The following is a 22536-nucleotide window of genomic DNA, read 5'->3' as shown; positions in this document are numbered from 1 at the left end:
CATCACCGATGCCAACCCCTATGCCGTCGATGCCGATGCCGTCCAGGGACCCAGAACAACCAGAAATGGCACTTTTTCAACAACTTATGAAGAGATTGGAAAAAGTGGTTGATGCCCTTCCTCAAAAACCATCAGAGGACACCTCTGCAGATATACCCTCGGATGATCTGCTACCAGGACCTTCGGGGCTCCATCATCCACCGAGATCCTCCCCACTATCTCCATATCGGGGTGATCCAGGTGACACCTGGGATGATACTCACACAGATACATCATCTGAAGATTTTCTGTTGGAGCCCTCACCTCCAGATCAAAGGAAAAAGTCTCTCCACCAGAGGATTTATCCTTTACCAGCTTCATTCAGGATATGGCAGATACCATACCCTTCAACTTTGGTGGTGGAAGAGGACACCAGACAACAGACATTGGAGGTACTCCAATTTGTTGACCCTCCAAAGCAGGTATTGGCCATACCTATTCATGAGGTCCTCCTAGATCTACAACATCGACTCTGGGAGCACATATTTTCTGTGCCGGCTGTAAATAAAAGAATGGACACTACGTATCTAGTACAGTCTGTTCCTAGATATCAGAAATCACAGCTTCCTCATCACTCAGTAGTGGTGGAATCTGCTCAAAAGAAATCAAAGAGAATACGTCCACATTCCTCAACCTCCCCAGGGAAAGATCATAGGTTTTTAGACTCCCTGGGTAGGAAGATATATCAAGGAGCTATCCTGAATACCAGAATTTCCTCCTACCAACTCTACATGACTCAGTATCAGAGGAATCTCTGGAAACAGATGCAGGACTTCACTACATCTTTACCAAAGCAATATCAGGAAGCAGCCCAGGTGATCATCCATAAAGGACTTGAAGCTGGGAAGCATGAAGTCAGAGCTGCTTACGATAGTTTCGAAACAGCTTCCAGGACAGCAGCTTCTGGGATTGCTGCTAGGCGTTGGGCATGGCTTAAGGCCTCTGATCTTAGACCTGAAGTGCAAGATAAACTGGTTGATTTGCCATGTATTGGAGTCAACCTATTCGGTTCAAAGGTCCAAGACGTCGTGGCACAACTGAAGGAGCATTCAGAAACCCTGCGACAACTATCCCTAATTCCACAGGAACCTGCTGCACAGCCATCTCACCGTCCTACATGACGTGAACCCAGACGTCCTTTTTACCAGCAAAGACGCTACTACCCTCCGGCATCAAGGGGCAGGTCTACTAGGCCGCAACAACGTTCTCAGTCCAGGCAGACAAGAACTGCTCGACCTCAGCCCCCGCCTCAGACTGGGCCAACTGCAAGGTTTTGAGGACACAGCCAGGGAACAAATCTATCTCCTCAACCCTCGAGCAGATCTACCAGTAGGAGGTTGAATATCCTACTTTTACAACCATTGGACAAACATAACAACAGACCAATGGGTACTGTCCATAGTCTCTCGAGGTTACAAACTAAATTTCCTCTCAATTCCAACAGATTCTCCTCCGAGACCCTTCTCTCTCAGCGACAATTGCAAGTAGAATTATCCACCCTTCTGAAAGCCAGGGCTGTAGAGCCGGTACCCCGGGCTCAGCAGGGCAGAGGATTCTACTCTCATTATTTCCTCATTCCAAAGAAAACCGGAGGCCTACGTCCCATCCTAGACCTCCGAAATCTTAACAAATTTCTGAAGAAAGAAAAGTTCAGGATGGCTTTTCTAGGCACCATGCTTCCACTTCTTCAAACAGGAGATTGGCTTTGTTCTCTGGATCTACAAGACGCTTATGCTCACATTCCAATATTAGCTCCTCATTGCAAGTATCTGCGCTTTATGGTCGATCATCAACATTTCCATTACAGGGTACTGCCATTTGGACTTGCCTCTGCTCCCAGAGTATTCACCAAATGTCTGGCAGTAATAGCAGCACACTTGCACAAGGAAAGTGTCCATGTCTTTCCCTACTTAGACGACTGGCTTATCAGAAATCACTCTCAACAAGGAGCTCTGGCTTCTCTCAGTCGAACAATTACTCTACTTCACTCCATGGGGTTTCTCATCAATTATCAAAAGTCCCATCTCATCTTCTTCAATTCAAAGGAGCAGAATTGAACACCATCCTTTCAAAGGCCTTTCTACCAGAGGATCGAGCAGCTACACTTTCCCTATTGGCAAACTCGATCCATTCACAGAAACAAGCAATGGCTCATCAGTTTCTCACTTTACTAGGCCACATGGCTTCCATAGTTCATGTCACTCCTATGGCACGACTCGCCGTGAGGGTAACCCAGTGGACTTTAAGATCACAATGGATCCAAGCCATTCAACCACTGCATTCTCCAATTCAAGTAACCCACCAGCTACAGCTACAGCTTTCTCTACTCTTGTGGGTGAACAAGAACAAATTGCGCAATGGCCTACCCTTCCAACAACCAGTCCCACAGATAACTTTAACTACAGATGCATTCACCTTGGGCTAGGGAGCTCACACAATCTCCAAACCCAAGGTACTTGGACAAAACTCGAAGCAACATTTCAAATCAACTTCCTGGAACTTCGAGCTATACGTTATGCACTGCATGCATTCAAGGACTGCCTTTCACACAAGACTGTTCTCATTCAAACGGAAAATACAGTAGCCATGTGGTACATCAACAAACAGGGAGGTATGGGCTCGTATCTCCTTTGTCAAGAAGCTGCACAGATTTGGGGCTGGGCCCTAACACACTCAATGTTCCTCCGGGCCACTTATCTGGCAGGCATTCACAATGTAGTGGCAGATCGACCCAGTCGTCAGTTCCAACCACACAAGTGGTCCCTGGATCCCTCAGTAGTGACCAGGATCTTTCAACGTTGGGGGCAACCAACAATAGACCTCTTTGCGTCACATCTGAATCACAAAGTGGACAAATTCTGTTCTCTACACAAACAGAAAAACCAGCCAGCCAAGGACGCCTTTGCTCGCCCTTGGAACTCAAGCCTTCTATACGCATATCCTCCGATACCACACATAACCAAAGCTCTAGTGAAGCTGCAACAGGACAGGGGGACCATGATTCTCATAGCCCCGTATTGGCCTCGACAAGTATGATTTCCCACATTTCTAGACCTCTCAGTCAGGGATCCAATTCGTCTGGGAATAGCTCCCACTCTCATAACTCAGGATCAGGGTCGGTTGCGCCATCCCAACCTTCAATCCCTCTCCCTTACGGCATGGATGTTGAAAGCTTGATCTTACAACCACTCAATCTTTCACCCAATATATCTCAAGTGCTTATAGCTTCACGTAAACCTTCAACGCGGAAGAATTATTCTTCGAAATGGGAAAGGTTTACTTTGTGGTGAAGGCAAAAGAATATTGATCCTTTCTCCTGCCCCACAACTTCTCTACTAGATTACTTATACCATCTTTCAGACTCTGGTCTCCAGACTTCATCTGTAAGAGTCCACTTAAATGCCATCTCAGCTTACCATAATAAGATGGGAGATGCACCAATATCCATACATCCTCTTGTCAGTAGATTTATGAAAGGTTTAACGCAACTTAAACCACCAATTCGGCCACCAGTCACAGAATGGGACCTGAATCTGGTCTTGACAAGGCTCATGCATTCTCCATTCGAACCCATGAATTCCTATGATCTTAAATTTCTCACATGGAAGACTATCTTCCTCATAGCCATTACATCAGATAGAAGGGTTAGTGAGTTACAAGCACTTGTCACGAACTCACCCTATACAAAATTCCTACATGACAGAGTGGTTATCCGTACACATCCAAAATTTCTTCCCAAGGTAGTTACGGAACTCCACTTGAATCAATCCATAGTTTTACCCACATTCTTTCCAAGGCCTCATTCACACCAAGGGGAACGAGCCTTACATACCTTGGACTGTAAGCGTGCGCTGGCTTTTTACTTAGACCGCATTGCAGTCCACAGAAAATCCACTCAACTCTTTGTATCTTATGATCCAAATAAACCAGGTAAAGCAGTGGGTAAACATACTCTATACAACTGGTTAGCAGATTGCATACAGTTTTGCTGAAAAAGCAGGCCTTCCTCGCCAAGGGCGAGTAAAGGCACATTCAGTAAGAGCAATGTCAACCTCAGTAGCACACTATCGTTCAGTGCCAATTCTTGACATATGTAAAGCAGCAACATGGAGTTCTCTTCACACCTTTGCAGCTCATTACTGTCTGGACAAAGAAGGACGACAAGATTCAGCCTATGGACAATCTGTCTTAAAGAACTTGTTTCCAGTTTAAACCCAACTCCTTCTACATCCAACCTGCTGTAATCTTCGGCTGCCTCATTTTCACCAACAATACTTCACTGTTGCTTCAAAACAAAATGACTCAGCCTCTAGCTTGCTATTCACCCATATGTGAGGACTAGCATCCTGCTTGTCCTAGGATAAAGCACAATTGCTTACCTTGTAATAGGTGTTATCCCAGGACAGCAGGATGTAGTCCTCACAAAACCCACCCGCCACCCCGCGGAGTTGGGTATGTTACCTTTTATTATTTTATTTTTTGCTAAAGCTTATTGCTACATACGGGACTAGAGAGAGACCCCTGTGGCAGAGAATATCATGGCATGCTGGGCATGCTCAGTGGCCTCACAGGGCCAGTCAAAAATTTCTAGAATCATTGACTGACGGAGCCCTAGTGCGGGAAAACTTTCTGTGACGTCACCCATATGTGAGGACTACATCCTGCTGTCCAGGGATAACACCTATTACAAGGTAAGCAATTTTGCTTTTTTTTTTTTACACATGTTTTAAAGACTGTTTGAATTGCTAATTGGCAGAATAATCACAGCCATTTAATGTGTCTTTCTGTTTAGGTTATTCAGATTCTGAAGGTTGCAAAACCCAATATTGTAGTTATGAAATTGCTGGCAGGAGGGCACAAAAAAGATTCAAAGGTAAGCCTTATGCAAGAACGCTTGATTTATCCTCTTTCAACTACTGTGGCCTTTATTAAATGCTGGCAGTCATTATAGGTTGGGGAAAAATATTTTATGCTAGCCAGAGTATCCAGATGTTTCTCGACTGCAGGTAGTAAGCCACACAGTCTCTGGTTCTGTGCTATAGTATTTTTATTTACTTATTTCTTACATTTATCAGCTGTCCCTCTCTGGACACTCGGGGTGATATATAGTAAGTACAAAATAAAGTAAAACATACAGAAAATTTTAAAAAACTTTTAAAACATTCTAAAACTCATCAAACACGTAACTGACAGAAAACTTTCTTAAATCTGGTAAATAATCCACACTGCAAGAGAAATAAACAGAAGATTGTACAAATAGCAAAGATTTTCAAATTTTCCTGAACTGGGTAACCAAATCCAATTCTCTGTTTTTATTGGTTCTGAATTAGGTTCGGCATTTTAGGTTTCTAATTTTTATGCATTATGACAAATTTTAAGGGCTTTTATTTTTTTTTTTTTTACATAAATCTTGACCTGATTAGCAACTTGCAGATGAAGCAGAAAGACATATTTCTAGGCAGGTTCACTGCATTTTGATGTTTTGACTTTTGAATTCCACTTCAAATCCACAAACCCACCAACACAGCATCCACAGTTTCTAATGCTATTTAAATGTGCACAGACTATACAGCCAAATTACAGCAGACAGAGAATATGCAATTTTTTTCTTCTATCTGCACAGCCAGAAACCGAGTTTAGCAGTCAGTCATTATAGACTGTTTCTCTGTAGGTGAAATGGGAGAAGTTTCATTGTTTATTATGGCGTGCCAAATGGAATTCCATAGATCAATATGGATCTGCCCTAAATGCATCATAGCAGCAGCTATGGTAGCAAAATATGTGGTATCCTGCCACCAGGCCAGAAATGAAACCTGACTAGCCCCAAAACCTGAAATCTATCTGATGCTGTACTTTCCGTAACTTGCATCTTTAATTGACTAATTATCTTTTTGTAATTTTTTTCACTTTCCCTATACTTTTTTTTTTTAATTTTTTATTTATGCATTTCAAAATTATAACAAACATTGTAATTGTATACAGATAAGGCAATACAGATTAAGAAAAAGGAATACAATTCCATATTTTCAAATAATATCAACATCTGTTTTTTCTCTAAGCAAATCCAGGAGACAATAATTATAAATGAGCAATTCAAAGGAAACAAAAAAGAACAGAGGAGATTAATACAAATCCCCTCTCTTAGTAATCAGAGATAACAGCCAAATTTTTCATTTTGCTCTTAACCAATTTCTGTGTTTGGGGGATGGAAATCCAAAAATGCCTGTAGTTGGGATATCTCAAAAAAGACATATTTATGCTCCAAATACTTTATTTCACGTCTGCATGGAAACTTCAGCATAACTCTAGCTCCCCTAGCAAGTACTTCTGATTTTAAACTCTGGAATTCCTTCCTTCTCATTTGGATCATTCTTGCCAGGTCTGGATATATCCATATCTGTTGTCCATGAAATTTCTCTAAGCGATGTCAAAGGAACAGTCAGAGAACAGCATCTCTCTCAGTTTGAAATAAAAAAGATACAAAAAACGTAGCTCTAACAGATATATCTGTATCTATTGAGGTTTCTAATACCTCAGACAGATTCATAGAAACCTCTTGACTGCGCATTTCCCACTTGATTTTCTGTTCCAGCTATTGAAGGTAAATAGTAAACTTTTGCAAGAGCTGATATCGATTGATTAGGCATTTTCAATATATATTGCAGATATTCCTTGAACATTTCCTTTGCGGGTATTAACTTCTGCAGAGGAAAATTCAAGACCCTCAAATTAGGATATTTCAGAGAGTTCTCCTTGAATTCTAATTTCTTTACATTAGATATCTCAGTCTTGACAACATTTTTTTGGAGAGTCTCCACCTTATCTAATTGCTCATCACAAGTTCCCAATTTATTATTACACAAAGAAACTGAATTTTCCAGATTAAATACTCTTTGTTGAAAATTTGTGGTGGTTTGAGTCAGATTTATGATCGCCAGTTCCAAAGATTTAATTGCTGACCATAACATGTCCAAGGTAAGCTCTGATGACTTCTGAGACAGAATTATCTCCAACTCAGACCTAGGTTCCTCCACTCCCCCCACAGCTTGGTCCCCACTCCTCAAACCAATTTTAGATGGACTATTTATATCCTCGGAACCATCATCAAGCATGAGGGGGGCCAACTAAGCCCTTTGAGCTTATAAGTGGCGGGGAGGGAGTATGAGGAGCGCCAAGACTTAAAGAGATGGCTTCAGCCTGTGGTGTCTCTTCTCACTCTGAAGTGGCTTCCATTGCGGCCCTTTCCTCCGGCATCATACCGGCTGTTGCCATAAAGAAGGAGGATATCTGAGGCTGAGATGGTATTGGCAAGGGAGACGACGTCAATGCCTCCCTTATCCGTGCCTTCCTCTTAGTATGAGGCATAATTGATATTAGGAAATAACTGTTTCACTATAAGAGGTAACAAAGCAATGGTTCAAAGGACATTTCTGAATTGTAGTCATCCATACTTAGCACGTGCAAAGAAGTGCAAGCAAGGCCTATTAGCATAAATAAGCCCAGGCCTGAGTAGTATTTGAGAGCTACTGAATACTATTCCTTACGTACATGCACTCAGTATACATATCTATATATATGTATGTGTGTGTAGTGTTTGTGTGAGACAGAGAGATTTTTTGTTTTTTAATTTTCGACTGGATCTCCCTGTATTTGAACTGCTTAAATTTTGAAGCAAGGCTGCGATTCTGCTCACTTGAACATAATGAGAATGATATCCATTACTACACTTCCCATTTTATGTCTTTCATAAATATGCCTAATACATAGGCCCAAAGTCGTCTTTTTTTTACATTTTAAAATTGGGAATTGCAAGTATTTTTCTGCAGGAATCATCTTAAGTAAGAATTAGGCTGGTTTAGTGTAAATATTAAGAAATTAGACAAGATTAAGAACATAATTTGCCATATTGCGTCAGACCAAGGGTCCTTTCATCCCAGTATCCTGTGTCCAACAGTGGCCAATCCAAGTCACAGTTGCCTGGCAGGATCCCAAACAGTAGATTGATCCCATGCTGCTAATGCCCAGAGATAAATAGTGGCATTTCCCAAGTCTTTGGAAAAGACTTGGACCTCTCCTTCAAGAACTTGTCCATATCTTTTTTTAAACCCAGCTAAGTTATCTGCCTTTACCATATCCTCTGGCAATGAATTCCAGAGCTTAATTGTGCATTGGTGAAAAATAATTGAATCCAATTTGTTTTAAATGTGCTACATACTAGCTTCATCCCCTAGTTTTTTGTATTTGAAAGAGTAAATAACTGATTCATATTCACCCATTCTAGTCCTCTCATGATTTTATAGACCTATATCATATCTCCCCTCAACCATGTCTTCTCCAAGCTGAACATCCCTAACTTCTTTAGCCTTTCTCATAGAGGAATCATTCCATCCCCTTTATGATTTTGATTGCCCTTCTCTGTATCTTTTCCAATTCATATATATCAGATTTAAGATGTGGCAACCAGAATTGCACACAGTACTCCAATTGTAGTCTCACCATAGAGTGATAAAAAGGTATTTTGACAATTCTGTTTTGTTTTCCATTCCTTTCCTAATAATTCCTAACATTCTGTTTGCCTTTTTGACTGCCACCACACATCAAGCCAAGCATTTCCAAGTATTGTCCACGATGATGCCCAGATTCTTTTCCTGGGTAGTAACTCCTAATATGAAAGACTAACATTGTGTAACTACATTGAGTTATTTTTACATATGTGCATGACTTTGTGCTTGTCCACATTAAATTTCATCTGCCGTTAAGATGCCCAATATCCCAGGCATGCAAGGTCTTCCTGCAAATTCTCACAAGCTGCTTGTGATTTCACTACTCGGAATAATTTTGTATCATCTGCAAATGTGATCACCCCATCACTGTTTACCTTTCTTTACTAAGAAAAATGACCATTCACGCCTACTCTCTATTTCTGATCTTTTAACCACAAGAGAACATTGCCTCCTATCCCATAACTTTCTAATTTTCTCAAGTCTCTCTCATTGGGGACTTTGTCAAACGCTTTCTGATAATCCAAATACACCATATCCACATGTTTATTAACTCCTTTAAAAAAAAATGTAGCAACTTGGTGAGGCAAGACTTCCCTTGTGTAAATCCATGCTTGGTTTTGTCCCATTAAACTTGGAACAAAACCAAGCATGCCCCATATGTTGTGTGATTTTATACTTTAGAATAGTTTCTACGATTTTTCCTGGCACTGAAGATAGGCTCATCAGTCCGTAGTTTCCTAAATCACCCCTGGAGCTTTTTTTAAAGAACACATTAGCCACCCTCCAATCTTCAGGTACAATAGACAATTTCTTAGTGTCCAGTCAGATGAATCCAGAACAATTGGGTTATTCAGCTCTAAAAGCAGATGGAGACTGAGCAAACTATGTCACAGTACATATACCCCTGTAGTGACATCAGCCTGCCAGTATTCTCAGTCTCCAGCAGATGGTAGACGTGCATCTCCCCACTGGGGATTGTTTCATTTTAAGAAAAGGAGAATTAAGGAAATAAATTGTCCTGCTCTCCTGCGGTCATACCAAATGGTCCCTCCCACAGTTGAGAATTCCTGAGGTGATTTCCTTGGTCTTTCAGATGAATGCCTTGGTCCAGTCGCTGGTTTCAGCCAGCATGGACTTGGCTGCTTGAGCAGCTGAAAGGCAGCGAGTGCAAGAAGCCGAACATGGTAGTGTCGGCACATGCCCTCTCCCCCAGCAGCTGGAGACCATCTCTGTACTCAGCCAGGTAAGGCTGAGCTCCGGTAAGTTTAAAAAAAAAAAAAAAAATTATTCAGAGACCTAGAAAGCATTTTTTTTTTGTTGTGTAGGGCTTACTCCTCCTCCTGGTCTCCATGTTTGGTGCACCAGTTCAACATTCGGCCTGCTCCATGGAAGGTCGAGGGATGTGGGCAGCCTAGTGAGTTGAGCAGCCTTGTTAGGCTAGACCAGCTCCAAGGCTTTTTGCTGCATATCATGTGGGAGGCCACAACAGTATTTTGCATGCTTTCTAAGGCTGCCCTCTACAGGATTGCCGGTCCAGCGTGTGCGTCTAGCTGTGCACCCAGGTTGTTTTTGGACGCACAGTCAGGCCTTGCAGTCTGTGCATCCATATTAAGCGACACCTTAATGACCGCTCGCCTTCTTCTGTGCACAAGTAGTACTGTGCGCTTAAGTTTTTTGGGTGCCTAGGTAGGCGTCTACGTGTGTGATGCCTAAGTATTGAACGCATAATTTTGGGCACCTAGGTCAAGCATGCATATTAAAAAAAAAAAAAATAGCTAGACGCACTCCTCTGGATGCCACTCAGCGCACTGTCGGCCATAATGGCGCCAGTACCTAAGAAGCCTAAGCGTCTTTCTCTTTGCACTGCTTGTCGTATTCAGATGTTGCAGCCAGGAGTGCACTCTAATTTGTTCCAGCGCTGTTTGGAGGCTCAGGGAGAATTGTCTTCCTCTGATTTCACTAAGCCTGGTTCTTCCCAGCCGGATGTGGGTCTGGGTAAAGACAACTCAGGTGGGGTGCCTGATTTTTGGAACTCCCCTAACTGGTTCCTCAGCAGGGAAAGGTAGCTCAGTGATTACACTTCAGGTACCTTCTGGTCTAGATACTTCTTCTTTTTCATGGGTTTAATTTTTCCAGGTGTTGCAGTCCTTTATTCAGGCACAATCCTCAGCTCTGTCCAGTGCTTCCAGAGCAGAGGTTCAGATAGGATCCTTGACCTTCTGTCAAGCGCTGGAGTACTCAGTGACAGTGGAACATTTGGATAGAGGTATGGATGGCAAGATGACGCCAATCCTGACTCTTGAGAATGGTGAAATTCCCTCATAATTAGAACTGTAGAGAACTGTTACAGTTCTTTCTTAGAGATAACTGCCTGCTCTGATTTCCCAGACCTTGAAAATGCTTGGAGTCTCCTTGGTTGGGGAGATCACTGTCAAGAGCTGACAGTGCAAGGGTGCTGGAATGCAGAAGAGTCTCTGTGGAATATCAATCGGCTGGAAGCCAGAGCAGGCCGATTGGCATGTTTACAGTTTGGCAACAGGCTGCAAGGTCGATCAGTCCGAATAATGTCGGACAACGCAACCACTGTGGTTTACATCATTTGGCAGAGAGCTACCAAGAGCCAATAAGTGTCACTGGAAATAGATCAACTTATGGAATGGGTAGAAGTGCATCTCTGGATGACCTTAGCCTCACACATAGCAGGAAGAGACAACAAAAGGGCAGACTCTCAGCAGGGAGAGTCTGGATCCAGGAGATTGGGCGATGTCAGACGAGGCATTTCAGCTGATTCTGGACCACTGGGGTCTTCGTTCCTAGACCTTCTGGCGATCTTGTGCAATGCGAAAGTTCCTTGATTCTTCAGCTGCAGGAGAGATCCAAAGTCATTGGGATCGATGCCCTAGCGCAGGAGTGGCTGGAAGACAGTTTAATGTATGCCTTTTCTTCATGGTCCATGTTGGGCAGATTGGTTCAGAGGATGGAGTGCACTTGTATCTCCAGACTGGCCCAGGAGACCATTGTGTGCGGATTTGCGGAGGTTCCTGGTGGAGTTATCTGTTTGACTTCCGGCACACAGGACTCTGTTGAGGCAGGCACCCGCCCTTCACAAAGGTATGACTCAATTTTGTCTTATGGTATGGCCCTTGAAAGGGCTTGCTTGCTGAAGCGGGGATACTCTGCAGCGTTGATTTCCATCTTCCTGACCAGACACTGAAAATCCAGTTTTTACAAAAGCTTTCTCTTTCCTATAGCTTCCTGGTTTCAGGGAAAGACAGAGCCGAGAGCTGTGCTGTATCCCCGCCCTCTTGCCTCCTTTCCTGTGTTGTGATTGGATGGGATGGAGAGAGGAGGCAGGGCATTGTACAACTCTTAGTTCCCATCACTCCACATATGCCCTCTTGGTCCCTCCCCCTCCCTCACTAAGTGCTGGGCCAAGACCCGAGAGGAGAGGCTGCAGCAAGCCAGCCGAGGGATACCAGAACAGAGGGAAGGGAAAGTGGAGAAAGAGAGTCACAGGCTGGAGAAAGCGGTGAGACAGAGGAGATACAGAGAAGAGGGGAGGGAAAGGAAGATAGACACATGGGGAGCAAGGGACTAAAGAGACACAGAGTGGATATGGAAGGAACTAAGGTCACAGGGAAGGGGAGAGGCACAATGGGAGCAGGAGCCGTAATTGGGGGAAGGTAAGGAAGAGATAGAAGAAGCACAAAGGAGATGGACACAGGAGGAAAGGAGATAGATAAAGACAAAGGTACTGGGGGAGGAGAGGAAGCAGGAGGGAAAAAGGAGGGTGCGAAAGACAAGAGCATGGAGCGGGAGGGGACTAGAGATAGAGCAGCACAAGAGAGGAGTGCACAGAGGAGGGGAAGGGCATAGTGAGAGACAGGTGGCACAAGGGAAATTCAGATGAAAGGCTGGGAAGGTTTTAAGGAAAGGGAGAACCACTTCTGTCTGAGCGAGGAGGCTGTGTTTGGGAGCATACATGAGTGTATGAGATAGGAGGATGTGTGTTTCGAAGTGTGTGTGTATGTGTATGAGAAGAAGTTGTGAGTTTGGGCATGTGTATATGATAGGAGGCTGTGTGTTTTGGGGGAAGTATGGAGGTGTATTAGAAAGGCTTTAGTTGTGATAGAGAGCAAAACTGCATAAGACTGTGGTTGATGTCTTTGAGGATAGTTGAAATAACATTTTATAAAACAAAGTATATTGAGGAGGTGATTGAAAGCCATGTAATGAGTGGATCGACAACTGACAGTAATCAATAACACCCCCACCACCACCACCTCCCCTCCCAAAGCATGAGGTTTAATGCGGTGTCCAGTTATGGTCCATGGAAAAGATGGCCATCCTACCTCTTTCACCTCATCTTTTTGGCCTTCCTTTTGCTTTTTCTAATGCATGGAATACATCTGGTCTGGGCTTTCAAGATGGTATTTTTAAACAACGTCCACACCTGATGTACATTTTTAATTTTGTAGCTGCATCTTTTTAGTTTTTTCCTATTTTCCTCAGTTTATCAAAGTCTCTCTTTTGAAAGTTAAATACTAGAGCAGTAAAGTTTAATATCCTCCCTTCATTCATTAACTCAGATATGATCACATTATGATCACTGTTGCTGAGCTGCTCCACTACTGTTCTCTTGCACCAAATCCTACATTCCACTAAGAATGAGGTCTAAAATGGCTCACCTCTTGTTGCTTCGTGGACCAGCTGCTTCATGAAGCAGTCATTTATTTCATCTAGAAACCTTACCTCCCTAGCTTGTCCTAATATGATATTTACCCAGTCAGTGTTGGGGTAATTGAAATCTTCCACTATTACTGTGCTGCCAAACTTGTTAGCTTCCCTAATTTCTATTAGCATTTCATTGTCCATCTGTTCATTTTGGCAGGGTGGATGGTAGTATACCCCCACCACTATGCTCTTCCCCATCACACATGAAATTTCCAACTATAATGATTCTACTGTGCATTTAGTCTCTTGCAGGATCTTTATCCTGTTGGACTCTATGCCATCTCTAACATAAAGCGCCATCCCACCACCAAGCTGATCCACTCTATCATTGTGATATATAATTTAGGCCCTGGTATGGAACTGTCTCATTGATTATCCTCCTTCCATCAAGTCTCTGAATGCCAATTAAGACTACCTCTCCATTCAGTGCTATGCATTCTAACTCTCCCATCTATTTAGACTTCTGGTATTAGCATACAGACATTTCAGGATACATTTTTTCTCACAGGACAGGCAGGATGGTAGTCCTCACATATGGGTGACATCATCAGGATGGAGCCCAATCACGGAAAACTTCTGTCAAAGTTTCCAGAACTTTGACTGGCCCCTACCGGGCATGCCCAGCATGGCACTAACCCTGCAGCCAGCAGGGGTCCCCCTTCATTCTTCTTTTTTCCGCGCTGCAGTAGCCTCGTGGTTTAGGAGCTCTGTGGAGATTCCTGACAGGAATTTTCCTCATGGAATTAACTAACGTTAAATTGCCCCACAGGGGTCCCTCCTCTAACTTCTCTCTAGCCACGGTACTCCGGTAAGTTTGACAGTTTTCCATCGATTACCGTCAAGTTTGGCCCTTGCGGCCTACTGGCCGTCGTCCGTCCCGCGACTTGATTTTTTCTATGGCCATGGCGTCAGAGTTCCGCCGGTGCCCGGACTGTACTCGCACCATGTCTATCACAGACCCTCATGGTGTCTGTGTAATGTGTTTAGGCCGGGAGCATGATGTCATAACTTGCACCAAATGTGCCCTCATGACACCCAAAGGTCACAAGGCAAGGATGGAGAAGATGGGACTCCTCTTCCGTGCTCAAACCCCGACGCCGTCCATCGCATTGACGTCATCGGAACCGGCACCGTCAACGTCGCACCAGCATCGACCACCGTCCGGTGACTGTCTGCCATCGACGTCTTCATGGCCATCGACGCCCGTTACTTCCCCTCAGGATCGAGGGGATCGTAGGGAGAAACATCGCCATCGTAAGACTCAGACCGTCGAGGGAGCGAAATCATCGATCTTGCCACCGTCCGAGCCACCATCTAAGAAACCCCGTCCAGGAACGCCACCGACCATTCCTGCGACCGGGGCATCGAGGCCACCCTCACCCGATCGGGGTTTGGGAGTCGCGATTCTGCCTGTAAAGGTGGTCCCTCAGACTGTGCCTCCGCCTCCCTCTTCTGTCACGGAGCCAGGGCTGCTTGCTCCAGGTCTCCGGGAAGAACTGGACCGGCTGGTCCAGGAGGCCATTGACAAGGCGATACGACTCCAGGTCCCTTCGGCACCGGCACCGATTGTGGAACCGGTCATCGACCCGATTCCAGCAGCGCTTGCACCGCTGCTCTCCCGGATGGAGGCGCTCATAACCGCCCTTCCACCGGTGATTCCCGGGTCTCCGATGGCTCTGGTGCGCTCCCCATTGACAGCTTCATCGGGAGGAGAAACACCGTTCCACATTCCTCCTTTGGGAGTTTTGCCTCAGCCATCGATGCCAATTCGTCCCTCGCCACCGATTCAGTCATCGGGGGCGATACGTACATCGGTGCCATCGATGCCTTTAATACCGGCACCGATGCCCTCCAGGCCTTCCACGGTGCCTCTGGTGATTCCTTCGATTTTCTCGGAGCCTCAGCCGGGGCCTTCGGGTATCCAACTCCCTTCTCGTCCTACGGGTCAGTCTGCTGATCCTTATGACACCTGGGGTGATGATACTTCCACAGACACCGATGACTTACCTTCACCTCCCTCTCCTACTGAAAGTAGAAAGCGTTCTCCTCCAGAGGACCTTTCTTTCATTAATTTTGTGAAGGAAATGTCTGAGTTGGTCCCTTTTCAGCTTCAAACGGAGCAAGATGATAGGCACCAGATGATGGAGTTGCTCCAATTCCTGGATGCCCCTAAAGTGATCACTTCTATTCCCATTCATCAAGTTCTTCTTGACCTCCTCAAAAAGAACTGGGAAAACCCTGGATCCATTGCCCCAGTCCATAGAAAAGCTGACACCACCTATTTAGTACAGCCCCCGGCTTTCAAAAATCTCAGCTCAACCACCACTCAGTTGTGGTAGAATCGGCTCAAAAGAAAGCAAAAAGGAAGAAGCCTTACTCATCTACCCCTCCTGTTGAGGAACACAAGTTCCTAGACAATATTGGTCGGCGAGTGTTCCAAGGGGCCATGCTCATCTCCAGAATTGCTTCTCCTGAACAATTCCAAGAACAGCTTCAAATCCTTGTCAACAAGGGGTTTGAGGCAGGAAAGCATGAGATTAAGAACAGCTTACGATATCTTCGACACCTCTACTAGAGTGCCTGCAGCTGCCATTTCCGCAAGACGATGGGCCTGGCTCAAATCTTCTGACCTTCGCCCAGAAGTGCAAGACAGGCTATCTGACCTACCATGTGTAGGAGACAATCTGTTCGGTGAACAGATCCAGCAAATTGTGGCTGAATTAAAGGACCATCATGAGACCCTTAACCAGCTCTCATTGATACCTTCCGACTTCCCCTCAAGACAGCCCGAAGGACTCTAAGAAGTCATTCTTCCATCCAAGGAAGTACTATCCTCCACCAGCAAGGTCCTGAACTACGAGACCTTATCAAAAACCTCCGCCTCGCCAGGCCCTAAAGCAAAAGCCACAAGCAGCTTCCCAGCTGGGGCCTGCTTCAGGTTTTTGACTTTCACTAGGAGAGCAGCAGCCTGATTCCTCTGCCAAGCATACCAGTGGGAGGTCGATTGTGCCACTTTCAGAGCATGTGGCAATCAATCACAACCGACCACTGGGTGCTAGCAATCATTGCTCAGGGTTACCACATAAACTTTCTTGCTCTTCCACCGGACTCACGACCTCTGCAAGCGTGAAGAGTATCCGACCACTCTGTCCTTCTGGAGCAGGAGGTTTCCCTTCTCCAGTTAAGAGCAATAGGACCCGTCCCACTCTCGCAGCAAGGCCTAGGGTTCTATTCCCAGTACATTTTGATCCCCAAAAAGTCTGGGGGAGTTCGTCCAATTCTGGACCTACGGGCTCTCAACAAGTACCTCCAGCGGGAAAGTTCAAGATGGTAACCTTGGGCTCGCTTCTACATCTTCTACAAAGAGGAGACTGGCTCTGCTGTCTGGACCTCCATGGCGCATGCACACACATTGCGATCACTCCAACTCATCGCAAGTACCTCAGGTTTTTAGTAGGCCCAAAGCACTATCAATACCGAGTGCTTCCGTTCGGCCTAGCGTCTGCACCACGAGTCTTCACCAAATGCCTCGTAGTTGTAGCAGCTTTCCTCAGAAAAGAAGGTGTACACGTCTACCCCTATCTGGACGACTGGTTAATCAGGGCTCCAACCCAGCAAGCTGCTCGGTCATCCCTCAATTTCATTCTACACACTCTAATTTCTCTAGGATTTCTCGTCAATTATGAAAAATCCTATTTAGTCCCATCTCAAACCTTGTCGTTCATTGGGGCAGACTTGGACACCTTGCAGGCAAAAGCCTTTTTACCTCAACAACGAGGGCTAACCCTCGTGTCTCTCGCTCACCAGTTGCAGTCTCAGCATACAGCAACGGCTCGCCAATTCCTCGTCCTTCTAAGGCACATGGCGTCCTCAGTCCATGTTACACCAATGGCCCGCCTGGCCATGAGATTCATGCATTGGACTCTGAGGTCACAATGGATTCAAACTGTACAGCCTCTGTCAACCATTGTCCACATCACCGACTTACTCCGTCTGTCTCTCGCCTGGTGGAAAGATCAGAATAATCTCCTCCAGGGACTGCCCTTTCAAGTGCCAGATCCTCAACTCATTCTCACCACCGACGCTTCCAACCTCAGGTGGGGAGCCCACGTGGACAATCTACAGACACAAGGATCTTGGTCTCCAGAGGAAGCCAAACATCAAATAAACTTCCTAGAGCTTCGAGCAATGCGATATGCTCTCAGGGCTTTTCAGGAACGCCTATCAAATCACGTCATCCTGATTCAAACGGACAACCAGGTGGCCATGTGGTACATCAACAAGCAGGGAGGCACAGGCTCCTTCCTTCTGTGTCAGGAAGCTGCGCAGATTTTGGCGGAAGCGCTCTCCCACTCAATGTACCTCAGGGCCACCTACTTGCCGGGAGTGGTCAATGTCTTGGCAGACAAACTGATTCGCGTCTTCCAGCCACATGAGTGATCTCTCAACCCCTCGGTAGCGACCTCTATCTTTCCCCAATGGGGATTCCCCCAGGCAGACCTCTTTGCGTCCCCTCAGAACCACAGAGTGGACAATTACTGCTCCCTAATTCGTAGCGACTGCTCTCAGCCCAGAGACGCATTCTCCCTCTTGTGGGCAACCGGTCTGCTCTATGCATTCCCTCCACTTCCTCTTCTATCGAAGACTCTCGTGAAGCTACGTAAGGACAAGGGAACCATGATCCTGATAGCACCTCACTGGCCATGCCAAGTGTGGTTTCCCATACTCCAGGATCTCTCCATCCGCAGGCACATTCCCTTGGGAATGGACCCGCATCTGATCACTCAAAACGACGGATGCCTACGCCATCCCAATCTTCAGGCCTTGTTCCTGACGGCATGGATGTTGAAAGGTTAATCCTTCAACCACTTAACCTTTCAGATTCTGTTTCTCGTGTCCTGATTGCTTCACGGAAGCCTTCCACAAGAAAATCTTATTCCTATAAATGGAAAAGGTACACATCATGGTGCACTTTGCAGTCCCTTGATCCCTTTTCCTGTCCAATCCCAAGGTTTTTGGACTATCTCTGGCATTTGTCAGAGTCAGGTCTAAAGACCTCTTCCATCAGAATGCATGTCAGTGCGGTGCCGCCTTCCATAAAGGTGTTGGGGATGTCCCTATATCAGTACAACCCCTCGTAACACGCTTTTTAAAGGGCTTGCTCCATATCAAGCCCCCTTTACGTCCTCCGACCCCTTCTTGGGACCTTAATCTGGTTCTCGGTCAGCTTATGAAAACTCCATTTGAGCCTCTTCACTCCTGTGACCTAAAATATCTCACTTGGAAAGTGATTTTCCTTTTAGCTATCACTTAAGCTCGCAGGGTTAGTGAGTTACAGGCCCTAGTTACCTATCTGCCTTACACTAAACTCCTGCAGGACCGGGCGGTACTCCGCACTCACCCTAAGTTTTTACCCAAGGTAGTTTCGGAGTTTCACATTAATCAATCCATCATACTACCTACCTTTTTTCCCAGGCCCCATTCCAATCCAGGGGAACAGGCTCTGCATACCCTTGACTGTAAATGGGCTCTAGCTTTCTATCTAGACCGTACACTTGGCCACAGGAAGAGCACGCAATTATTTGTCTCTTTCCATCCCAACAAATTAGGGCAACCTGTGGGTAAGCAGACTCTCTCCTCCTGGTTGGCGGACTGCATATCCTTTTGCTACCAGCAAGCAGGCATTCCTTTTCAAGACCCTGTTAAAGCACACTCTGTGAGGGCCATGGCGACTTCAGTAGCACACCTAAGATCGGTGCCGCTTCCTGACATTTGCAGGGCTGCTACCTGGAGCTCTCGCCATACCTTCGCAGCCCACTATTGCTTGGACAAAGCCGGAAGACAAGATTCCATCTTCGGCCAGTCTGTCCTGCGTAACCTATTTCCAACGTGAAGTATCAACACCCTTCCGCCTGCCCGGTGGGATTCAGGATGCCCTCTACCAAATTCCACCCCAGTTGTTATGTTTGTTGCACGCCATTGGGTACATTTGGTGCATATTCGGTCATCCTCAGCTCAGTACTCACCCATATGTGAGGACTACCATCCTGCTTGTCCTGTGAGAAAGCAAATGTTGCTTACCTGTAACAGGTGTTCTCACAGGACAGCAGGATGTTAGTCCTCACGAAACCCACTCGCTGCCCCGCGGTGTTGGGTTCGCAATGTTTTGTTGTTTTATTTTTTCGGCACTGCCTGTAGCTATCAAATAAGACTGAAGGGGGACCCCTGCTGGCTGCAGGGTTAGTGCCATGCTGGGCATGCCCAGTAGGGGCCAGTCAAAGTTCTGGAAACTTTGACAGAAGTTTTCCGTGATTGGGCTCCATCCTGATGATGTCACCCATATGTGAGGACTAACATCCTGCTGTCCTGTGAGAATACCTGTTACAGGTAAGCAACATTTGCTTTATTTGAATATACAACTTTCTTAGTTGACAGGGATAATTTGGAATTTTTTTAACTCAATCCATTCTTTACCTATAGACAAATGGGCTACATATGCTTTTATTGAAACCTCTCAATTGGGGTGCCTTCTCTCTCCTGTTTTAGAATCCTTCAAACCATGTGCTGCTGAGCAACTGTCAACTGTTCCCCATATTCTAGTTTAAAAGCTGTTCTGTCTTCTTTTTAGCATTAGTAGCACTTTTCCCTTTGGTGCACACACAGATTTTGTAAATCTGTCTCCACAATATCAAAAGGCTGATAAATGGGTTCATATTTCTTTCTTTTCTGCAGGTTCCTCCAGAATTTGATTTATCTTCTCACAAATATTTTCCCGTTGTGAAGCTTGTTTAAGAGGAACTGAATGCTGATGAGAGTATTTTCAGGTTATCTGCTTCAGGATGGAATTTTCTTCTTCACAGAAGGATAAACCAATTAACCGTTTTAGGGAATGTTCATAATAAAAGCTGAATATTTTAATTCTGTTTTTGAATGACACTGGCTTTGGTTTTGTCATAAAGCAATTTTATAAATGGATTCAAAGTGAAAGTGGTGTTGTGTAAAGATGAATAATCTATTGAAAATGTGCTACCTAAATTGTTGGATTAGCACAAGTGACTGAAATTTGTAAGCTGTTTTAAGTTTCACCATTCAAAATGTTTTCTAGTTTTTACATGTAGCTGGTATACATTTATACAATTAAGCAAGTTATTTGCTAAAAAGAAACCAAATCAGTTGATTGACTTTCTAAAGTCATTAACAAAAAAAGAGTTTTGGAGTACATTTTTGCCCCAAGAAGGGCATTGATGATAAGATCTGCTGAAGCCAAGGAAATCTCAAAGAAGTACAAATTTAGCCATTAAAGACTAAAAGATGCCGAGTAAGATAAACAAAATGGGATTTCAAAGCGATTAGACATGTTAAAATCTTTGTTTTAATTTAAAACCATTTGCAATAATAATTTTCAGATTGGGCATCTCCGATGTTTGTGTATTAAGTATGAGAAAATCCTTGTGCAATTTAACTCTCTACTCACTGACAGACCTGAATTGCCTCCTCCATCTGCTAATGTTGCTTAATTGTTGTAAGGGATACTTGTTACATTTTTATGTGTGATGCATCAATTCCTCCATGATGAAAGTGGAGAACAGTTGCAAGTGTCTGTTTCTTGACAACAGTCTTGAATAAAATGAAGTCACCTGTATACTGTGTTCATACACACAGTAAAAAGATATGTACAAGACAGGAATCTGTCTTGCCAAAATCTGATAGCTGTATCAATATTTCAAAGTCATTTCAACTTACATGTAGAAAGCTTTGTATTTGGTGGACAAGCTCAGGAATTTGAAATTCCGGCAGTAAAACAGTGTGAAGGATTATTTCTGTTTTTAATAAATGATGATAAATTTGAAATAAATGATAGTTAAAAAATAAACATTGTGAGGTGTTTGCTTACCTGTACTGTTGTAATTTGTTGTAAGATTATTAGACAGTAATAAAGCTGGTTCCCCAATGTAACAAGAATAATCTTCATGTACTATTAATTATACAGAAGGATTGGTTTAAAAGTATGAAAATGGAAAAGTGAAATAAAAGTCTCAAAATGTATAGTTATTTATAGAAACCCAAAAAGTGTAAAGCCATTCCAAATTAAACTTTACACAAATACAAGAAACCTTTTTGAAAATTATTAATACATAAAAAAATTAATTAAAAATCACAAAATAATCTAAAGCATAAATTGTTCTCCTAGGACAAGCAGGATGATAGTCCTCACACATGGGTGACATCATCAGATGGCGCACGGCACGGAAACTTTTATCAAAGTTTCTAGAACTTTGGCACACCGAACATGCCCAGCATGCCACTATCCACACGTCCATGCGGGGTCCCCCTTTTGTCTTTCTTCCCACAAAGTGTTTGCCTTGCGGTTGTGGAGCTCTGCTCTGAGTGATTTTTCTCATTTTTTTCTTCACCGGGTCCCCCTTCTCCCCATCAGCACTTCGATAGGGCGGCATGGTAAGTTTTTCCCTTCCTTGCGGTCGATTCCCAACAGTGCTGTTCCTTGGTGACTGGTCATTGACCGCTCACTGGCTCTCTTTTCATGATGACCACAGAAGTAGGAGCTGATAAACCACACTAATGTAACTCAAATGTGATCTCCTTGGGTGAAAAAGATTTTTGGCTCATTTAGTTGACCTCATCCATGGGCATAATTGTAATGCTAAGTAGCATGAGCGTATATGCACTAAACAGTATAATAATGTCTTAAATGAATTTTCTTTGCTTTGTGAGAAAGTCCAATTTTGAAATTAAGACCAAATAGTGAAAATCAGAAGTGAAGATCAATTGGGGGAGGAAGAATAGCCTAGTGGTTAGAGCAGTGGACTATGAACCAGGAGACCAGGGTTCAAGTCCTGCTGTTGCTCCTTGTGACCTTGGGCAAGTCACTTTATCCTCCATTGCCTCAGGGGATAGAAAAATACCTACAGTACCTGACTGTAAACCGGTGTGATATCTCAATTGAGATCAAATGTCGATATATATGATTTTGACTTTTTTTTTTTTATATATATCACATGCATATTGCAAATATTCTCTTCTGTAATTCCAAGAATTTACTTAGCTTATATTGCGTGAAGAAATGCCATATTTCCATAGGAAAACAGCCAATGGGAACAATGATGGATCTTCAATTTAAATACCATACAACCTAATGGTTTAAATGCATCAGTAGAGTGGTATTCTATCATTTAAAGGGCTTGTTTGACAGTAGCAACCACCGCCATCATCTTTTGCCCACGTGGCATTTTTTTCATTG

At 44.3% G+C, this 22536-nt stretch overlaps 1 protein-coding gene across 4 annotated transcripts in view; it reads left to right on the top strand.

Annotated features, from left to right (window-relative positions):
- Nucleotides 1-21310, top strand: part of NAA35 (N(alpha)-acetyltransferase 35, NatC auxiliary subunit) — a 257112-nt gene extending 235802 nt beyond the window's left edge. For 2 of the 4 annotated variants that reach the window (XM_029617219.1, XM_029617227.1), the window contains 2 exons: nucleotides 4832-4912; nucleotides 20010-21310. In XM_029617219.1, the coding sequence (XP_029473079.1) occupies nucleotides 4832-4912; nucleotides 20010-20069 (141 nt within the window). In that variant the 3' untranslated portion in view covers nucleotides 20070-21310. The remainder of the gene's footprint in view (nucleotides 1-4831; nucleotides 4913-20009) is intronic. The other 2 variants (XM_029617242.1, XM_029617253.1) reach the window with 1 other exon arrangement.
- The last annotated feature ends 1226 nt before the right edge of the window (nucleotides 21311-22536 follow it).

This window comes from Rhinatrema bivittatum, chromosome 1, assembly GCF_901001135.1.
Source record: "Rhinatrema bivittatum chromosome 1, aRhiBiv1.1, whole genome shotgun sequence".
Taxonomy (NCBI): domain Eukaryota; kingdom Metazoa; phylum Chordata; class Amphibia; order Gymnophiona; family Rhinatrematidae; genus Rhinatrema; species Rhinatrema bivittatum.
Note: the sequence above shows the minus strand (reverse complement) of the source record. Positions and strands in the feature narration are given on the sequence as shown.